The sequence below is a fragment of the Dendropsophus ebraccatus genome, chromosome 5 (assembly GCF_027789765.1).
Source record: "Dendropsophus ebraccatus isolate aDenEbr1 chromosome 5, aDenEbr1.pat, whole genome shotgun sequence".
In the NCBI taxonomy this organism is placed as follows: domain Eukaryota; kingdom Metazoa; phylum Chordata; class Amphibia; order Anura; family Hylidae; genus Dendropsophus; species Dendropsophus ebraccatus.
The window spans coordinates 90461429-90479181 of NC_091458.1; the positions used below are offsets into that span (position 1 = coordinate 90461429).

General features: G+C 40.5%; 1 protein-coding gene across 7 annotated transcripts in view; it reads right to left on the bottom strand.

The window, feature by feature from the left end:
* DOCK9 (dedicator of cytokinesis 9) overlaps positions 1–17753 on the bottom strand; it is a 177392-nt gene that overhangs the window by 20640 nt on the left and 138999 nt on the right. For 5 of the 7 annotated variants that reach the window (XM_069970702.1, XM_069970701.1, XM_069970700.1 and 2 more), the window contains exons 32-40: positions 16240–16350; positions 16024–16147; positions 15100–15233; positions 14136–14250; positions 13261–13327; positions 12866–12913; positions 9877–10013; positions 2837–2952; positions 1121–1258 (exon numbers count right to left, since the gene is read on the bottom strand). In XM_069970702.1, coding sequence (XP_069826803.1) covers positions 1121–1258; positions 2837–2952; positions 9877–10013; positions 12866–12913; positions 13261–13327; positions 14136–14250; positions 15100–15233; positions 16024–16147; positions 16240–16350 — 990 coding nt within the window. Of the gene's footprint in view, positions 1–1120; positions 1259–2836; positions 2953–9387; positions 9432–9876; positions 10014–12865; positions 12914–13260; positions 13328–14135; positions 14251–15099; positions 15234–16023; positions 16148–16239; positions 16351–17753 lie in introns of all 7 variants that reach the window. The other 2 variants (XM_069970704.1, XM_069970703.1) reach the window with 1 other exon arrangement.

The window sequence follows — 17753 nt, forward strand, 5'->3', positions numbered from 1 at the left end:
CAAGACAAGACAAAGCAACAAATAATAATTTAGACAAGAAGAGCCTACAATCTATAAAAAAAAAAAAAAAGTAGGTACTAAGGTGATCAATCCCCCCAGTCACTGACTGGCTGAGTGGGCAATCGCTCAGCAGGGCCATGACATTACAGCTGGAAGAGCCGAAAATGACATCCAGTAGCCGCCAGCGGGATTTGGGAGCAGCAGTACAGAGGCACAGGGAAGGGTAAGTTTACTTTATTATTTTCCCACACCCCCTGCCTTCCTCCTTTTTTTCAGTTTCATGGCACTTCTCCTTTAAAGAGCTTCTTTTCCCATTTAAACAAATGGGTTTTTGAAAATTCACTTTCACGATTATTTTTTTTGTGGATTTAACTCTAAATCATGCTATAAAAAGTTATCTGAGAGATCTTTGAAAATGTGCCTAAAATATCCATGTCTAAAGAGTTATTTCAACTTTTTGGGGAGAAAATTATCCCAAGGCTAGGTTCACACAGTGAAAAAAAAGCTAAATATAACTAATTTTGAGTGACAAAAAATGCTGGAGCAGATGAAAACAAAAATAGCAAAAAAAAAAAATGAATGAATGAATTATTCTATACACTGTGTACACTGCTGGCCAATATCCCATTGACTTCAATGAAGCGCATTCTTTTACTGAAAATAGAGCAAGCATTTTTATCTCAAAATTACAGCCATATGTTATTGTGTGTGAGCATACCCCAAGAACGCTTGAGAAAAGTTCCAAAAAACCTGCATTTTTTGGAGCCATAAAAAGCTGAACCTTCGACCTTGCTTCTGAACAAGACATTACTATTAATTTTACAGCCATAACATTTTAATAAAATGTGAATTCCCACCAGTTTTTTTAGGTCAATAGAACTCAATAATTAAAGTTTTTGGGAAACTTTCAGTCATAAAATGGTCATTTCATGGCTCACAAACGGCTGAGAATACTGTGAGCACAGCCTCACACAATGTTTTATGTCCATACAACCCATTTTTATGTGTACATTTATTGATAATCTGACAGTCCAGGACCAGATCTCTGTGATAAATGCATATAGGACAGAAAACTAGGACTGAAATATTACCTTTGTACAGCATGCCCTGACTTACTGACCTTATAAATTAGAGACCGTAACGCTGTAAAGACATTCTTAAGTGTAGTCTCAGACTGATTTTTCTGAAGAAAGCATAGATACACATCAAACACCTTCTTCATCAAGGGGTTGTGACCATGATCGGCAATAAGTTGGTTCTGGAGAAACAAAAATACAAGAAAACATTTTATTAAACACCAATGCATAATGAAGTATGAGGATTTCTAAATACAAACTTAGTATTCCCCCATAGAATGAAAAGATAATAAAAGTGCCGGACTGAGGAGGATCGAAACTTTAGCACGCTTGGGTTCGTCTGACCCAGAGTGTGCAGCATTTGATTACCAGTGGCTAAAGAAGTTGGATGCAACCCTAAAGCTGCCTGGAAAACCAGGAGTCCCTAGGGCTGCATCCAACTATTTAAGTCACTAGTAATCAAATGTTGCACACTCTGGTTCAGAGGAACAAAAGAGTGCTTGAGGATCGTTCAACTCTGCCTAACGCAGTGATAGCAAACCTATGACATGCTTGGCCATAGTCGCTGACACGCGGCCGCATACAGAAAGGTATGCAGCCGCATGCAAGCCTCCAAAGCAGCCTTGCGGCCTTACAGTGCGGCCTGACCCCACCACCTTTTCCCAGCCCCACGTACCGCCCAGACACAGCTACTGTGACATGACCTGGCACAGTAGCTGCGTACAGCCGGCCGCAGTTGTGTCGTGCTCCAGCCCAGTCTTGCTCCTGCCTCCAGCCCAGTCTTGCTCCTGCCTCCAGCCCAGTCTTGCTCCTGTCTCCAGTGGCCACAGCCCGCATCCTGGACCACAGCAGTATTGTAAGTGTGTGTGTGTGTGTGTGTGTGTGTGGGGATGGGGTCAGGTGGGGTAGTGTGTGTGGGGAAGGATGGGGGTCGGGGGATGAGTCAGGTGGGGTAGTGTGTGTGTGTGGGGTCAGGTGGGGTAGTGTGTGTGGGGAAGGATGGGGGTCGGGGGATGAGTCAGGTGGGGTAGCGTGTGTGTGTGGGGATGGGGTTAGGTGGAGTAGTGTGTGTGTGGGGATGGGGGTCAGGTAAGGTAGTGTGAGGGGATGGGAGTCAGGGGGGGGAAGTGTGTATGTGTTTGTGTGGAACGGTCAGGTGGGATAGTGTATGGGGAGGGATTCGGGTTAGGTGGAGTTGAGTGTGTGTGGAAGGGTCAGGTAGGGTAGTGTATGGGGAGGGATGGGGGTACAGAGTGTGTGGTTTGTAGTTTCCTTCACACAATAATTATTTTTTGGTTTATTAAGTACAGTTATATATTAGAATTACATATTTTTGTTATTTACACTATAAATATCGCAAAATGATGGTGTTTATTCTCGAAGTGACACACCATCCGAGTTATGCTCGTTTTTTTGCCAAATGCTGATACACCAAGCTCAAAAGGTTGCCCATCACTGGCCAAAGGAATTATTCAATGTTATCATTAGCCCACTTAGTAAATATACTTTGCTATTACATTTATATATTTGCTAATGTTTGAAAATACACATGTTAAAAATGTATTCCATGTATGAATTTCGGTTAAGAAACTTTTTTTTTTTTTTTTAATTCATTCAGTATTTCCCTAAAATATTTACAGAAATAATTCCATCCGATCTTCAACTTCCAGAAATGGAGGCAACTCCATTTTTTTCAGAAATGGTTTAATTGTTGCATAGGTTACCATCATCCTGCCAAAAAAAAACAAAAAACTACACACCTTAAATGCCATGGTGAATAACGAGAGCGTGTCCAAGATTGTAAGGCATACTTCAGTAGCGATGTTTGCTTCAAGTAAGGACTGGTGAAGAATATCTGCATCAGAATGACCGTAGCCTAAAGAAATGAAGAAGCAGCTGGTAAATGTACTGTAATAAATCCTCATACATGGAACTGAACAGCAGATATATAAACCATATATTAAAGGGGTAGTTGTTTTCTCAAATCAACTGTATTTGTAATTTACTTCTATTAAAAAAATCTCAGGTCCTCCAGTACTTATCAGCTGCTGTATGTCCTGCAGGAAGTGGTGTTTTCTTTCCAGTCTGAGACAGTGCTCTCTGCTGACATCTCTGTCCACGTCAGGAACTGTCCAGAGCCCTAGAAAATCCCTATAAAAAAAATCTCTCCTGCTCTCCATACTGGAAATAATATCACTTTTTGCAGGACATAAAGCAACTAGAGTACTAAAAGACTTGAGCATTTTTTAATAGAAGTAAATTACAAACCTCTGGCACCAGGACCCAATCTCACTAGTTCTGGAGAGCTATATGGAATATGTAGGATATCTTATACATGTCAATCACCGATACATAGTGTAGTCTACAGATAGTTAGGACGGACACTTAAACACAATGGATATGCCCAGCGGGTGTTTATTGCCCAGTGACCCATAGTTCTGGTTTGTGGCATCTTTAATTATTATTGCTCAAAGCAAAACTAGAGCACAACACTTTACCCTCAAGTCACAGCCACAGATATAAGAAAGTGGAGTTATACATATGCTCTATTCACATCACTGTTGTGGCTTCTGCTTAAAACATAAACCACAATAGTGTGCTGAATCTATTAACTGACAGACTAGGACTAGGGTCTGCTGTATTCTACGTAAGGGTCCGTCATTTTGATGGAAAACTAGCAATGCATGCCCAATTGGGCCTCCAATGTCGATGTAATCAGAGCCTTACAAGCACTTATTCATGAATAACTATATAATTAATACTAGAGTTCCAGCCTGTGTAAAAATGAACTGGCTGCCAAAGTGAATGGAAAAAAAACCCCCCACCTCAACAGCATATTTATTTTCACACAAGGGCTGGAATGGCCCTTTAAACAACAGACTGACTGAACATGCAAAAGTGCAGCAGTGTTGTATTCTTTTGCCCGATACGGACGTCAATTTTAAATGGACTATGCAAACAAGTCAGTCTGACTAACAAGATACACAGTAAAGAAGACAAATGTGTTAATAACTGAAATAAGTATTTGAGGGGCACAAAAGAAATACAAAGCCATCATTGAAAAACCATAGCAATACATGCAGTTATGCAGCAACTGGCAATTTTCTTCACCGTGTAAACATATATATATGTTACAGTACAGTAGCTAACTTATGTGTACCTTCTTACTAGAGCAAACAAAAAAGTGTAGACCAAAAAACACTCCTCTTAAAAAGAATTACAAACTTGATTTCTGACATGTATCAGAAACTTGGAGAAAAGAAAAGGAAGCGGCGTGTCGAATGCAGACTGCACATTGGCTGCGCTGTCCAAGGATTAACTGCATTCAATAGGGGTAAATTAACCAAACACCCAAACCCTTGGCCAATTCTGCAGCAGAAATCCAATTGTATGCCTTGAATTTCTGGCAGAGAATCCACAAATTTATGTGTGAACATACCCCAAGTATACATCTGGCACAGACCACCAACGTGGTGGACATAGCCTAACGTTGGTTGGAAACAGGCAGGGCGCACACAGCCATTGCAAACCTACTTAGACTCATATGGAACATATAGTTATGTATGCATATATTGACGCGTCTGTCTGTCAATAAGGTTTAGACATTTTTTGGCAGCACAGAATTGGTAGATTGTTTTTGATACTGCCAACAAACTGTATTCTTTTATTTTTTAAGCATATGTTTGCTCCATAGAAAGTTGGAGGACATCACTGGACATATTCAGATGTTCTTTTTACCTCAAGGCCAAATCTATTGTTCAGATGTAACCCACTGTGTTGTGAACAGAACCTTTACTATATGACTCTGTTCATAAGTACAAAGCAATTTAATCTAAGCAGCAATAAGAACATACATCCACTCTGGAAAATGGTCAGATCATGTACTTGAGGATCAGTAACTGCTGGGTGAGTAGATTTCTTTCCACCCCATACATTAATAATAAAGGTGTAAAGGGCACTTTGTCCATTATTGATGTCCACTCCAGTTTATGGAGTGACTGCATTGCTATTTACTTGTACATCAGTTTTTTTCAATATATAGGACCAGCAGATTCCTGACTTTTAGTTGTTCAGGTAGTGACTAGAGCTGAGCGAACCGGGTTCGAGTCGATCCGAACGTTCGGTATTTGACTAGCTGGGGCTGCTGAACTTGGGTAAAGCTCTAAGGTTGTCTGGAAAACATGGATACAGCCAATGAATATATCCATGATTTCCACATAGCCTTAGGGCTTTATCCAACTTCAGCAGCCACCGCTAATCAAATGCCGAAAGTTCGGGTGCGGATCAACTCGAGCATGCTTGAGGTTCGCTCATCTCTAGTAGTGACCATGTATTCAGTACAACATGAGCTTAAAACACAGAATGAGCTTAGAATGGAGTGGAAAAGTATAGGGACTATGTAACAGCAGACTTCAAGCAGAATGGCAATGCATTAGGGAAAGGGAGCATGCATACTTTCAAATGACTTGTATGGAAATATAGTGGATGAAAAAAGCACTCTAAAACTTTAAGAAACAATGGAACAACTAAATAACAATAAAGAAAAGCAGGTGACACAAGCACACCGCTAGGTTAACTCATCAGCCACTACTAGTAATAATGGTGTAGGCCCACTGTCCCAGGCAAGGATCATTAAAGTCTATATCGCCTTTGGCTATGGACGCCTCTGAATGGATATTTTTAATTCCTGCTGTGTACTGTGTTCTCCATGGATCTTTATTAAACATTATACTTAGAAGCTAGTTTGGGAGGGGAGAGATAACGGCTGGTAAAAACCTGTAAATGCAGAAGTCCTGATGGATTTTAGGGTGCGTTCACTCGTTCAGGATCTGCAGCAGATTTGATGCTGTGTTCAGTTATTTAGATCGAATCTGCTGCGGATCCTGTACTCTTAGGCTAAATCTACACAGTGACTTTGGTCATGCCACACAAAAATAACTTAAAGGGGTTATCCAGCGTTACAAACACATGGCCACTTTTGCCACACTCTTGTGTCCAGTTCAAGTGTGGTTTACAATTAAGCTCCATTTACTTCAATGGAACAGAGTTTCAAACCCCACCCAGTCTGTAGACAAGAGTGGTGCAAAAGTGGCCATGTTTTTATAGAATTGGAAAACCTTTTTAATATCAAACCTAATGTTAGTGAATGGTGTTTTTTTATTGTAACTACAACATAGCTCAACTGCGACAGTCCCATAAAAGTCTATCCTTGATGGATTATCGGACGCTAGTCACATGTGACTACCATAGCTGTAGGCATCTGCAACTTGCTTGTGACTTGGTTATTTTATTAACAGCCAAGTCACAACTGTAATAAAAGGAAAGAGACAGCAAGTTGAAGACAAGTCGCACAAGAGATTTTGGTCGCGTGACAGCAAAGGTAAGTGTAGCCCCAGGCTTACTCTGAAGGAGACTGAGAAGCCGGTACTCTATGTGAAAACAGAGAGGCTGTAGAAGACCTCATAGGTTTGATAAAAAAGTCATAAAAGACAATACAGTACGATTTATACTTTTTGCCATACTACAATTTATGTTATTAGGCAGTGTTGATCTATATTAAGTATACAGAAAGTGGATAGCCATTTAGGTTAAAGCAGACCTGTCAGTAGCTTTTTCCTAATATAAAGGCAATGTACTGTACACTAGGGCTTCTTACTCTGAAACAGCATATGCCACTCTTATTTCAATACATCACTCCAGTGCTGTACTCCAAAGACATAGCATTAGAAATGTGACAGAGATGTGGCGTTCCCCTGGACATTGTAAGTTACCGATGGCATATGAACTTTGATCTAATCTTCTACTGGCTGCCTATTGACTGCCTATTGTGAAGTTCATAATTTGTGGCCACTGGAAGACAATTAGATCTTAGATCAAAGTGTGCATACACCACCATAAAATGAGCCTAAGTGAGTATTACATCGATGTATGCCACATGGGGTTTATTATCTAATTTGCTTATATCTTGGAGCTGGAGTCATAGACTGAAGCTATATTTCAGGGTAAGTAGTTCTATTGTACAATACCTTAACTTTAGTCAGGAAAATCTGCTGACAGGTCGGCTTTAAAGGGACTCTGTACCCACAATCTGCCCCCCCCCCCCCCCCAACACCACTTGTACCTTTGGATAGCTGCTTTTAATCCAAGATCTGTCCTGGGGTCCGTTCGGCAGGTGATGCAGTTATTGTCATAAAAACAACTTTTAATCCGGCAGCGCTGTGTCTAACGGCCGGGGCTTACATTTGTATATGCATTAGGCTGGCACAACCTCTCTGTCCTTCCTCCCCACCCTCCCCATCATTAGGAATGATCCAGGAACATTTACTGCTGTTTGAGCTTTGCACAGGTGTATTAACGATCCAGCCCATGTTAATTATACACACAGGTGGGGAATAGGAAGAAATCTGCCTGGAGCATTCCTAATGATGAGGAGGGTGGGGAGGAAGAACAGAGAGGGTGTGCCAGCCTAATGCATATACAAATGTAAGCCCCGTCCGTTAGACACAGCGCTGTATGATTAAAAGTTTTTATGACAATAACTGCATTCCCTGCCGAACGGACCCTAGGACAGATCTTGGATTAAAAGCAGCTATCCGAAGGTTCAAGTGGTTTGGGGGGGGGACATACTGTGGTTACAGAGTTGCTTTAAGAACAACAACAGCAAAATGTAATATTTGTTTTGGTGTCAAGTGTTTTAGTGTTCTTGAAGTGACAGTCATTTGAAAATACTAAAAGAAAAGTAGCGAGAGCTTGCTGAAGCCATGCTTAATGGTGACAACTTCCTTCAAGAGTCACAGATATTCTCAATGCAGACTGTACAGAGAGTTCAGAGTCCATTTCCCCATGCACAGTACAAACTTCTACTGAGCCTCACAGTATGGAAGAGCCCTTTTTCTTAATGGAATTAGTACTAAGCACTATTTAGACAGTGCTTTCTGATCTGTACCATACAAATTTCAATAACTTCAGGGCACTCTGTTTAGGACTAACAATCTTTCTTAGTGATAATGTAACCCACTGGCACTGTCAAGATGAAATCTTCCTGTATTCCTCTGTTTCTATCGGATAACCCAAGAGAGTAAGTACAAAGCTAATTCCTACTACTACCCGGTTCCTCTCAATACATTCTCTGCATTATGTAGTTAACAATAATGTACTGCTTCACTGAAACATGCACCTTTATTAATGTTTACCTAAAATTTTATACAGCTTCTGATATGTCAAGAGTTCTGACTGGTGGGTGTCCAGCTACTTAGACCGTATGTGCTCTATATGCTCGGCTTTCCAAGGAAAGCAGAGCAGGGTCTATGGCTGACAAACATTAACTTCAAAAATCTATACATTTTTTCTGTTTGATAGAATTTAGGGACTTATACGGGTTGTATTAGAAAAAAAAATAAAGGTGTATCTTGTTTTACTTTCCTCCAACTCCCCCCAAAACAGAGTATGCTCATGGGCTGTATGTGGCAGTTCACAGAACTGCAGCTTAGGCTCCTTCCTCATCGTGTACATTTCTAATAAATCTTTCAAAGTAAAGGGAGCATCCAGATTGGGCAATGTGTTGTGCTGAGGTTACCAAGATCAAGCTAATCATAAAAAGGATGTTGGCACACTAAATACGCAAAATGCCTAGAATTGTGTCATCCTATATGGAGTACACTACCCAAAAATGAGCAAGATCTTTAAGAAATCTAACAAAATGGTTGCTACAGCGAATTAGATTTTATTTTCCCCATATAACAAAATCTATGATAGATGAGAACATAGCAGCAGAATATTGCACCATCTGCCATACCACAATAGTTAGTTTACAAGAGTTTTTTACTTGACAACTGCACAATGTGTGATGCCAAGTTAGACAAACACAGGGCTAGACTAGAATTATGGATAACGTGTAACGGGTCATATCAAGTGTTTCCATACAGGAATACTAAAGGTGTACAACTATGCTTCTTAACTTACCACCATTATATGTATATATTGCTAACTGCTGTTACATAATTTAAACAAGTAAATGATGGTTTAGTCGTATAGTCAGTGAATTGGGCAGGACTGAAAGGTCCTGGGACAACATGTGCATGCTGTTTTAAATGCTCATTCTAGAAATACAACATTGTTGTTAGTGCACATAAAATCATTGGCTATTAAGCAATCTGGGGTTTTCATATAAATTGCTGTGCTTGGAGTTATGTACTTATGTACAACATTCAGTAGGTCTTAAGAAAGAAGGAAGCAAAGCAGGATAAATAGAGAAACTCTGGCTCAACGTAATGCAGATTTCTAGGCCAATTTCAACCTGATTGAATCTTACCATTTTCTACAGCTATTCCAAGTATACTTGATATCTTTCTCACACTGAAAACACAGAAAAAGTCAATTCATTATTGAATGCTTTTTCATACACATAACTGTGGACAGTATATTCTCACCTATCATCTCAGTTAGCACCAGGAAGTTAATGTGTGCACAGTCAGGATCATGCCAACATGTCTCCAAATAACTGGCTTGGAGGATTGAGAACCTGAAATCCTCTCTATTGTATATTTCCAAAGCATTGTATGAGACCAAAGCAGTGAACCGTCTTAAACATTTCTGCTGTTGCACAATGCTGACATGACTGCACAGCACACATTATGATCTGGTGTCGAAGAGCAATCCTGTTCAGGAAAGGAACAACATGAAACGGAGCCCAGAAAATTCTTCTATAATCCAGGTGTGTTGTGGAGAGGCTTTGGTACGTGCCAGTGCTGTGGTGGTACAGGAAGAGGCGGCTGATAGCTAAGATCATCACAGAACTTACTGTGGTTAAAAGTGAGAGAGTTATCCAGGCTGCTGAGCTGTTGCAATCTGGCATGCATCATCCCTGTTCTGTTACGGGAAACAGGTAATGTCTGAGACTTTCGGTCATGAACTATGGGTCCCAACCCCTCCTGGTTCCTGCAAGATGAGTGGAAATGGGATAGAAGCAACAGTTAGATGTGTCCCCACTGCGGAGAAGTGGGGGCAGTTAGTAAAGCAGAGAAACACACAACCTTTAATAAAAATTGGGTCTAAAGCAAAAATGGCATTAACTGTATAAGCAACATGCTAAAAACAAAGCACTAAAAGTCAATGACTTAGGTAACGGCTATTCCCATTAAAACGACTCACGATACAGAACTAGGAAAATTAACTAGGAAACATCTATCAAACTATGGTCCAATATGTTGATGAAGAAACGTGTTGATGCAATTAGCTATCCTATGAAACGTCCAGAAGAGTTAGTGGGAAATGTTGTACACACGTGCATGCAAGAAAGTAAGAAGCAGCAAGGCACAGTGACCGTCTTACCCAGGCAGGAAGGGAGAAGAGCCATATACTTTGTTATACTTGCCAGCAATCAAGTGAGGAAAACAGAAAGAGTGAGCCGTGTTAGCAATCAGCTTAGGCTGGCTCCCTAATGTGTACCACCACCAGTGCTAAAGTGAGGGCCAATGCAGGACACACATACACACATCTGTGAACCTTAGTATTCATGTTATCATGTGAGATACCCGGAACATGCATTCGGCACCATGTATCATGCTTACACCTGAGCAACATTGGTTTGTCAGTGTACACAATGTAAAATAGGACATTAACCGCTAGAGTATAGGGAGGCTGTGGGAACACAATATACACGGCCCATTACTAAAGCTGGTCATAGATGTAAAGATTATTGGCAATGTTCCAAATTGCTCAAATTCTATTACATTTCCTTGACTTGAGTTTACTGTCAAGACAAATAAATATGGGGTAATGTAACTGGACAGCCATCTTATTTATTATTATGGGTGTTACCAATAAGCTGTAAGTCAGCATGGTGTACTACAGTACATGTAACTGTATGAATGGCATCCTTAAAAAAGTCTTATCTGTACGCAAGTATTAGGCTGAAAACGTACAAGCTGTTGGCAGCATGCAGCTTGTCACCACACAGGTTTGCTGGCTCAAAATGGCTGCTGCATTTTGGCCAAACAGATGACAGCTCCTGTGTTTTCAACATAATACTAAGCCGCTCACTATGTATATATGAATATGCATAGTGGGCGGCCAGGAGCAACCCCCTTAACCCGCTCAGAGCAACCCCGACCCATGCCGATAACTATGCGGCACGGAAGGGGGCAAGCTGGGCAGACAGAGAGGGTTGTTCCAGGCGGGCCGAGGGGGTTGCTCCAGGTTGCCTATTATGCATATACACATATGCATAGTGAGCAGCATGGGAGGGGGCGGGCTGGGCAGGCTGAGCTGGTGCTCCAGCCCATTGGGTGATGCCCCAAATGCTCCTGAGCCAATGATTAGCATTGGGACAATTAGCAAATATCCTAAGAATGCGGGTGGGGGGGGGGGCGCAAGAGGACAAGAGGACAATCATTAGCAGCCTTGCAGTCATCAGGTAGAGAACCTGCTGAGTCACTCATTTGGGAGAACCTCCTGATAGTGCCGCTTTAAATAAATTTGATCCCAATGTCTGTGATTTGATTGTGATCCAAAGACTTTGATTTGCCATGTTGTGACTGATTTTCCATGGCATAGACTGTCCACCTGGAAGGAAACATTATTTGGGTATGCCATTGTTCCAATAAATGTTCTGAATACAGAAAATATTAGAACAAACACCAGAGTGTGGCAGAATCATTACCTCTATAGCCAGCTTAAGCAATGAAAAAAAATCTTAAAATGAACAACTTAAAAGAAAAAAAGAGTAAGACATAAATGTACAGTACAGTTAGATTTAAGCAAACACAAATTCCTTAGATTAAATAAATACTCCCTCAAAATGTAGTTTACGATTATTATTATTATTGTTATTAGGGTCAAAGTGATTCAGGAAACAAGTGAATACCAGGTTAGGATCTGTACACATGGCTGTATTACAGCTTCAGTAGCCATATAATAAGTGCCAAGGATGGGATCATATCCTGCCCTGTGACATCAGGAAAGACAAAGCAAACTGTGGGAAAAGCTTTCCTGATCTCAGAGGATGGCATGCAATCCTGTTCTTGGCACTAATGGCCGAGCTCACAGAGCTGTGATGCAGCACCATGTAAAACATTGTTCATCTCATTGGTAACTGAATGAATACATTTGGCAATCTCACACCATCCTCATCATGTGCTTTATGGAAAAATCTATATATACTATAAAAGGATGAAACAATATATTCATCCTCCAACCTGAAACATGTTCAATCAATATCACAAAATGCTTTGCAATGCCTTATATTTCACCAGAAGAATACAGGCACGATCACACATACTGCATGCGATCCACAGTATAATATCGGCAGCATATACAGTACGTGTGAGCAAACCCTTAGATAGTAACTGGGTCTGCTTAGAGGACAGAGTCCCTAGATCTGTGGGTAAAAGGATGCCATACTGGTTTTAAGGTTGGATCCTTATTTCTTATACACAATACAGTAGTGGTAATGATAGTCATGGGAAATATTGGTCAGTGTAATTATATGGCAAATTTGATAACATATTAGACTTATGTATCCAATGACAATTCATCTATGACAGTAAAAATCTCCTTCTTAGGTAATTGGGGAAAAGTTGCCATCTGCTTATCGCAAACCTAAAATGTCAGATACCCCTGTCTGTAAATGGGCAGTTCATACAGAAACTCTGATCATTTTAATGTTCCTTCATGTGTTTAGGATGTGATAGGAACTTGCATTAAAGAAAAAAAAAATACAAAAAGAATTTAGTCTGTAGGCAATATACAATACTGTCATTTGCATGATGTTCATGAATGTAACACTATACCTGGCAATGTATCGTTTGCCCATATACTGGAACTGATGCAGGCATACTCTAAGGATTGAGAGAGATCACACAAAACATCAGTACAATGTGATAATGCTGTAATAGGGAAAGGGAAGAAAGGGATTCTTTAAAGTAGAAAAGTTACTCTATTATAGTTTTATGTCACAACATAATACAAGGCTATTTATTCATCTATTCATTTATATCTCAACCTTATTAAAGAGTAAATTAAGAATAATGAAAGAAAAGTACAAACTCTGAGATTGTGAAGACATCCATTAGTTCTAATGTAGTGGCTTTTATGTCACAACATAATACAAGCCTATTTATCCATCTATTCATTCATCTATCTCAACTTTATTAAAGAGCAAATTAAGAATAATAAAAGTACATACTCTGAGATAGTGAAGAAATCCATTAGTTCTGATGTATTGGCTTTGTTCCAATATGTAAACAGTGCATCTAAAGAAGAAAACAAATGAACGTTATTCTCGAATAGCTGCTACTCTGGACATCTGCAGATAAAATAAACATAAGCCTATGCAGAATATAAATGGCTTCAGGATTTTGAAGCAAATATGGAGGCATAAAAAAACAATACAACCAACAAATTACAGTATATGCCGAATCAAGCAGATATCCTCCTGTGTAATAAAGATAATGATTATCTAAATGTGGATTGGGCTTGGTAGGCAGATCGGCACTCTGTTACGCTGCATGCCAGGCTGTCTAATACAGCCTTTTTACATTGGGCTGTGTAAGGATGTAAACAAGCATTTTTGCAAGGTGAAAGAGCTATAAAGGCTATTAGGAGAGCTGGAAGGAGAGGAATCTTGGTATCCAAAAAAGAGCAGCACTGCACACATCTCCCCCTCTCCAGAGACACCAAAACAGCACCATAAGAAGGGGGGGGGGGGGAACCTGCAAGGGATCAAGCTGTTCTTCTCTTCTGGAAAGGTGGTATGATCACCCATGATAGGAAAAATGGTGTTTGATAACCAAGTTCTTGGCCCTCTTATGCTAAAAAAGTGAATGTGGTACTCAGAAAAAGGACCAAATAGGATTTCTCATTTTTAAATATGTCAACCAAAAAAAAAAACCAGGAGATGTACATGCCAAGCGTGTTCTCTACCAGCACTGTTTCACATAACAGGGACAGACTCTATAGGACCATTTCAGTCACATGCACAAGAAGCAGCTCAGACCCCAAACTGACCATCAAAAGTCATAAGGACATTTGGTTTAATGACATTTTATTAGTAGTACATACCATCTGACATGCTTTTTAAAATATGAAGGAAGCACATGAGTAAACTTTTTATTTCGGCCTGCTCCAACTTGTCACATCGAACTAATGTATTTCCTAAGGAGCCTCCATGTTGATTCTAAGATGATAAAACAAGTAATAAGGTTAAACACTATAACACTAATATATATCTCTCTATATATTTATATCACTCCTCTCCACAAAGGTGCAGCACTGCAATTATTCACACAAAGAGGAAAGCATTTAGGTATTAATGGCAGCAGCATTCCACGTATGTGGTAGGGAAAAGCTGTACTATAGACGAGGAGCAGATCATTAACAATTATGTTCTGAACTCAAAGTGATAAAAAACGGCAAGGATCAGGAGAGACAGTATAACACTGCAACCACTGGAAATGAGAGAAGTAATAGTTCAGCATGTGTCACTCCGCATCAGATTATCTATATGGAGAATGGGCCATATTAGTAGAAATGAACAGGATAAATCTGATGCTTATCACATTCTGAGCTCAGATACTAGAAATAAGATTATAAAATAATACTTCTGGATTCTGAGGAGAAACTGCAGCATGCAATACAGTCTCTGGCAGCACAGGCACTGTCAGCAGAGAGAAATCCATAGTGTAGCGGTTTCTCTTAGCAGCCTGCGTGTAGTCCTCTTCCTCTCCACTAGAGCGCAGGGCATGTGCAGAATGCCTCCGAATAAGTTTGTCCTTCTGCACCGTGAATGCATGTTAAAGTCGAGGAGGAAATTGCTTAGAAGATGCATTGCAATGTGTATTTACAATCCGCTTAGTATACAAGAGTGATACTGAATGTAGGTTTATTAGAAGTTCACAGTGAAAATCATACATCATTCCCTATAACCTGGACATAAGTAAATATGAAGAGTACTAGTCAAGGCGGCAGCACTAGAACTAGCAGTATACATGACAGAATAAAAATAAGAGAGAAGCACTATGCATACCTTGTCTAAAGAACTGCTCTTGTCACTGTTCCTCTCAGGAAGGCTGTTTCCTGAATCTGTGCTTATGAGTGAGCCCCTGGAATCTGCATTTCTTACACTGTTTATGTTGGGGGTGGATGAGGTATGTGGGGAAGCTGTAGGAGGGGAAAAAACAAATGCAATGGATACTTAGCATTATAAAATCTAATATTTTAGTTAATTTGTTAGAATATAGCATTGGTTTACTGGCTGTAGAATGTCCACCAATCCCTAGAAAATAGGGGTTAGGTCCAAAGCAAAAAGCCTTTCCAGCCATGGCTGTGTGTGCCATGAGGTAAGATGGGTATCTTGTCTCAAGTGTCCTTGAGAAGTTTCATGTTGCATGTAGTGGTCATAACTCATACTGTTTAGCATTTGTTGTTTTATACAGTTGGCTCCACTGATCCCATGATGTGCAAATAATGGCTGGACACAGATAGGGGTATACAGGATATAGACATATACTTTGCTGTCACTTTAATACACTGCAGATTTTCTGCATACAAACCTTTATTACTTATTACTTGCAATGAGGGCTCGTATTGGCCCTGCTTACAGCTCCCATTAGCCTTTACCTTTCCAGAAACTCTGCTAGGACATGTGGCCAAAAATAAGCTTTCTGAAGAGTAAAGAGTACTGTGTACTGCAGCTCCTTTGTCCTGGCAAAGAGTAGGCGGTGAACTTCATCCCCTACTCCCCCATGATACTATATTCTCATATAAATCATACACAATTACCTTTGACAAAACCTTAGTAGCCAGGAATAATCCCTGAAAATGTCCTTCTATCAGCCAAAGGCAAGCACTATGTTGTATACTACACTAAAGGAAGTGAAAGGAGTGAAAGTAATGGTTGAAGACAAAATCTGATCACAAAGTTTTCTTGTTTTTATTTCTGCTCACTCACCCGTGCCAGAGATAACACCAAAAAGATCTTTATGGAGGTTATTGTCCAATGTATTGCCTGGCTTCTGTGGTGTTACCAGTGGATTTCCAGCAGCTACGTTAAGTAAAACGTCATCTTTTGCATTCTTGAAGGAAGAAAAATACACTTAAAATCCCATTAAATAAATGGTTATTGACAAGTACAATAGCACAAGCTTGGACTACACTGAACACTTACGTTTTGAGCTACAGGGAAGGGAGATGTATCTTTCACATTAATCCGCTGTACATTTTCAATCAGGAGCCCAAACAATGGCAGGTATAGCGTGGCTATTCTAGCCTGCTGGCTCTAAAATAAAAAAGAAGTACATGCAATAAATCCCAGCACAAGCATATACGTTCTGACTAAGAAATACAGTTTGCACATGGCATCTGTCCTTTAATTGTTGCATACATTTCTAGATCCATAGTTTAAACAAATTAATCTAAAACCTCCCTATAATCCGAAACAAATGGCTAAACCACTGCAATAGGTCCACTTATAACAATCCTCAAATTCTTTGCTGAATAAAATGCGTGGGAGGATTTTAAAACACTTGCACTTGTTAAAATTCTGCACTGTGGAAAAAGTATTTACTCAGCCACCTGACTACTGCGCATTCTGACAGATCCCCCAGAAAAATGTACACAAAACCAGAAATATAATCTAAGCCTTCAGCCGCCATCTAGATAATTACTCAGGCTTAATGAAATGCACAAATAATTTTCCATGGAAATAGTACAAACTAATCTGCTTTAGCATACAGCAGACGTCTATTTTTCGTGCTCAAGATTTACAAGGCAAACCCTGACAACAAGGGAAGACAAATATGGCTTAGAACATCCATGAAATTTATATGTAAGGGTGGGTTCACAGTGAGGAATCCGCACAGAGAAGTTCCCCCTGCGGATTCCTCAGTGTGAACCCACCCTAAAAAAAAAGATGACATCAGGTGTAATTCTCTTAATGAAGGAACTAACTGTATACACTCCTATCCACTGTCCTGACAAACACTTGGGACGTGAATGAGGTGTCCAAGTCAGTAGATTGTGATCCCATAGACTAGTAGATTTGAATGCTACGCCAAAAGGCTGTTTTCTTACTTCAACTTTAAAGCCCCCATAGGCCAGCTTCACAGTTGTGTAATTTGGCCATAAGTCTTAAGCCCCTATTCCACGGGTCGTTTAAAGGAGCAATATCGTTCGTATTTGGCCGATATCGGCCGCTACGAACAATATTCATCCCGTGGAATAGAGTGCAACGATCAGCCGACATCGTTCATGTCGGCTGATCGTTGCAGTCGCTTGTTTTTCAACGTGTTGAAAAACAAGCGACTGATATAGCAGCGATCTGCTGCCGTCGCTCCGTTGAATAGGAGCGTCGGCAGCAGATGCTGCTATATCCTATGGGCAGCCCGGACGATCAGCGATCCTCCGAGCAGCCCCTCCCGCACTCACCTGCTCGCTGCAGCCGCGTTGAATAGCTGCAGCCCGGACAGGTAATGTATGCTGCTTCTCAAATAGTCGGTCGCCGCCGCGCACCGCTATTCCACGGTAGCGATGTGCTGGTGGCGAACGATGATTTTAGGTCTAAATTTAAATGAACGATCAGCCGATGACACGATCATCGGCTGATCGTTCTCTCTATTCCACAAAGTGATAATTGGCCGAATTGGGCCGATTCGGCCAAATATCGCTCCGTGGAATAGGCCC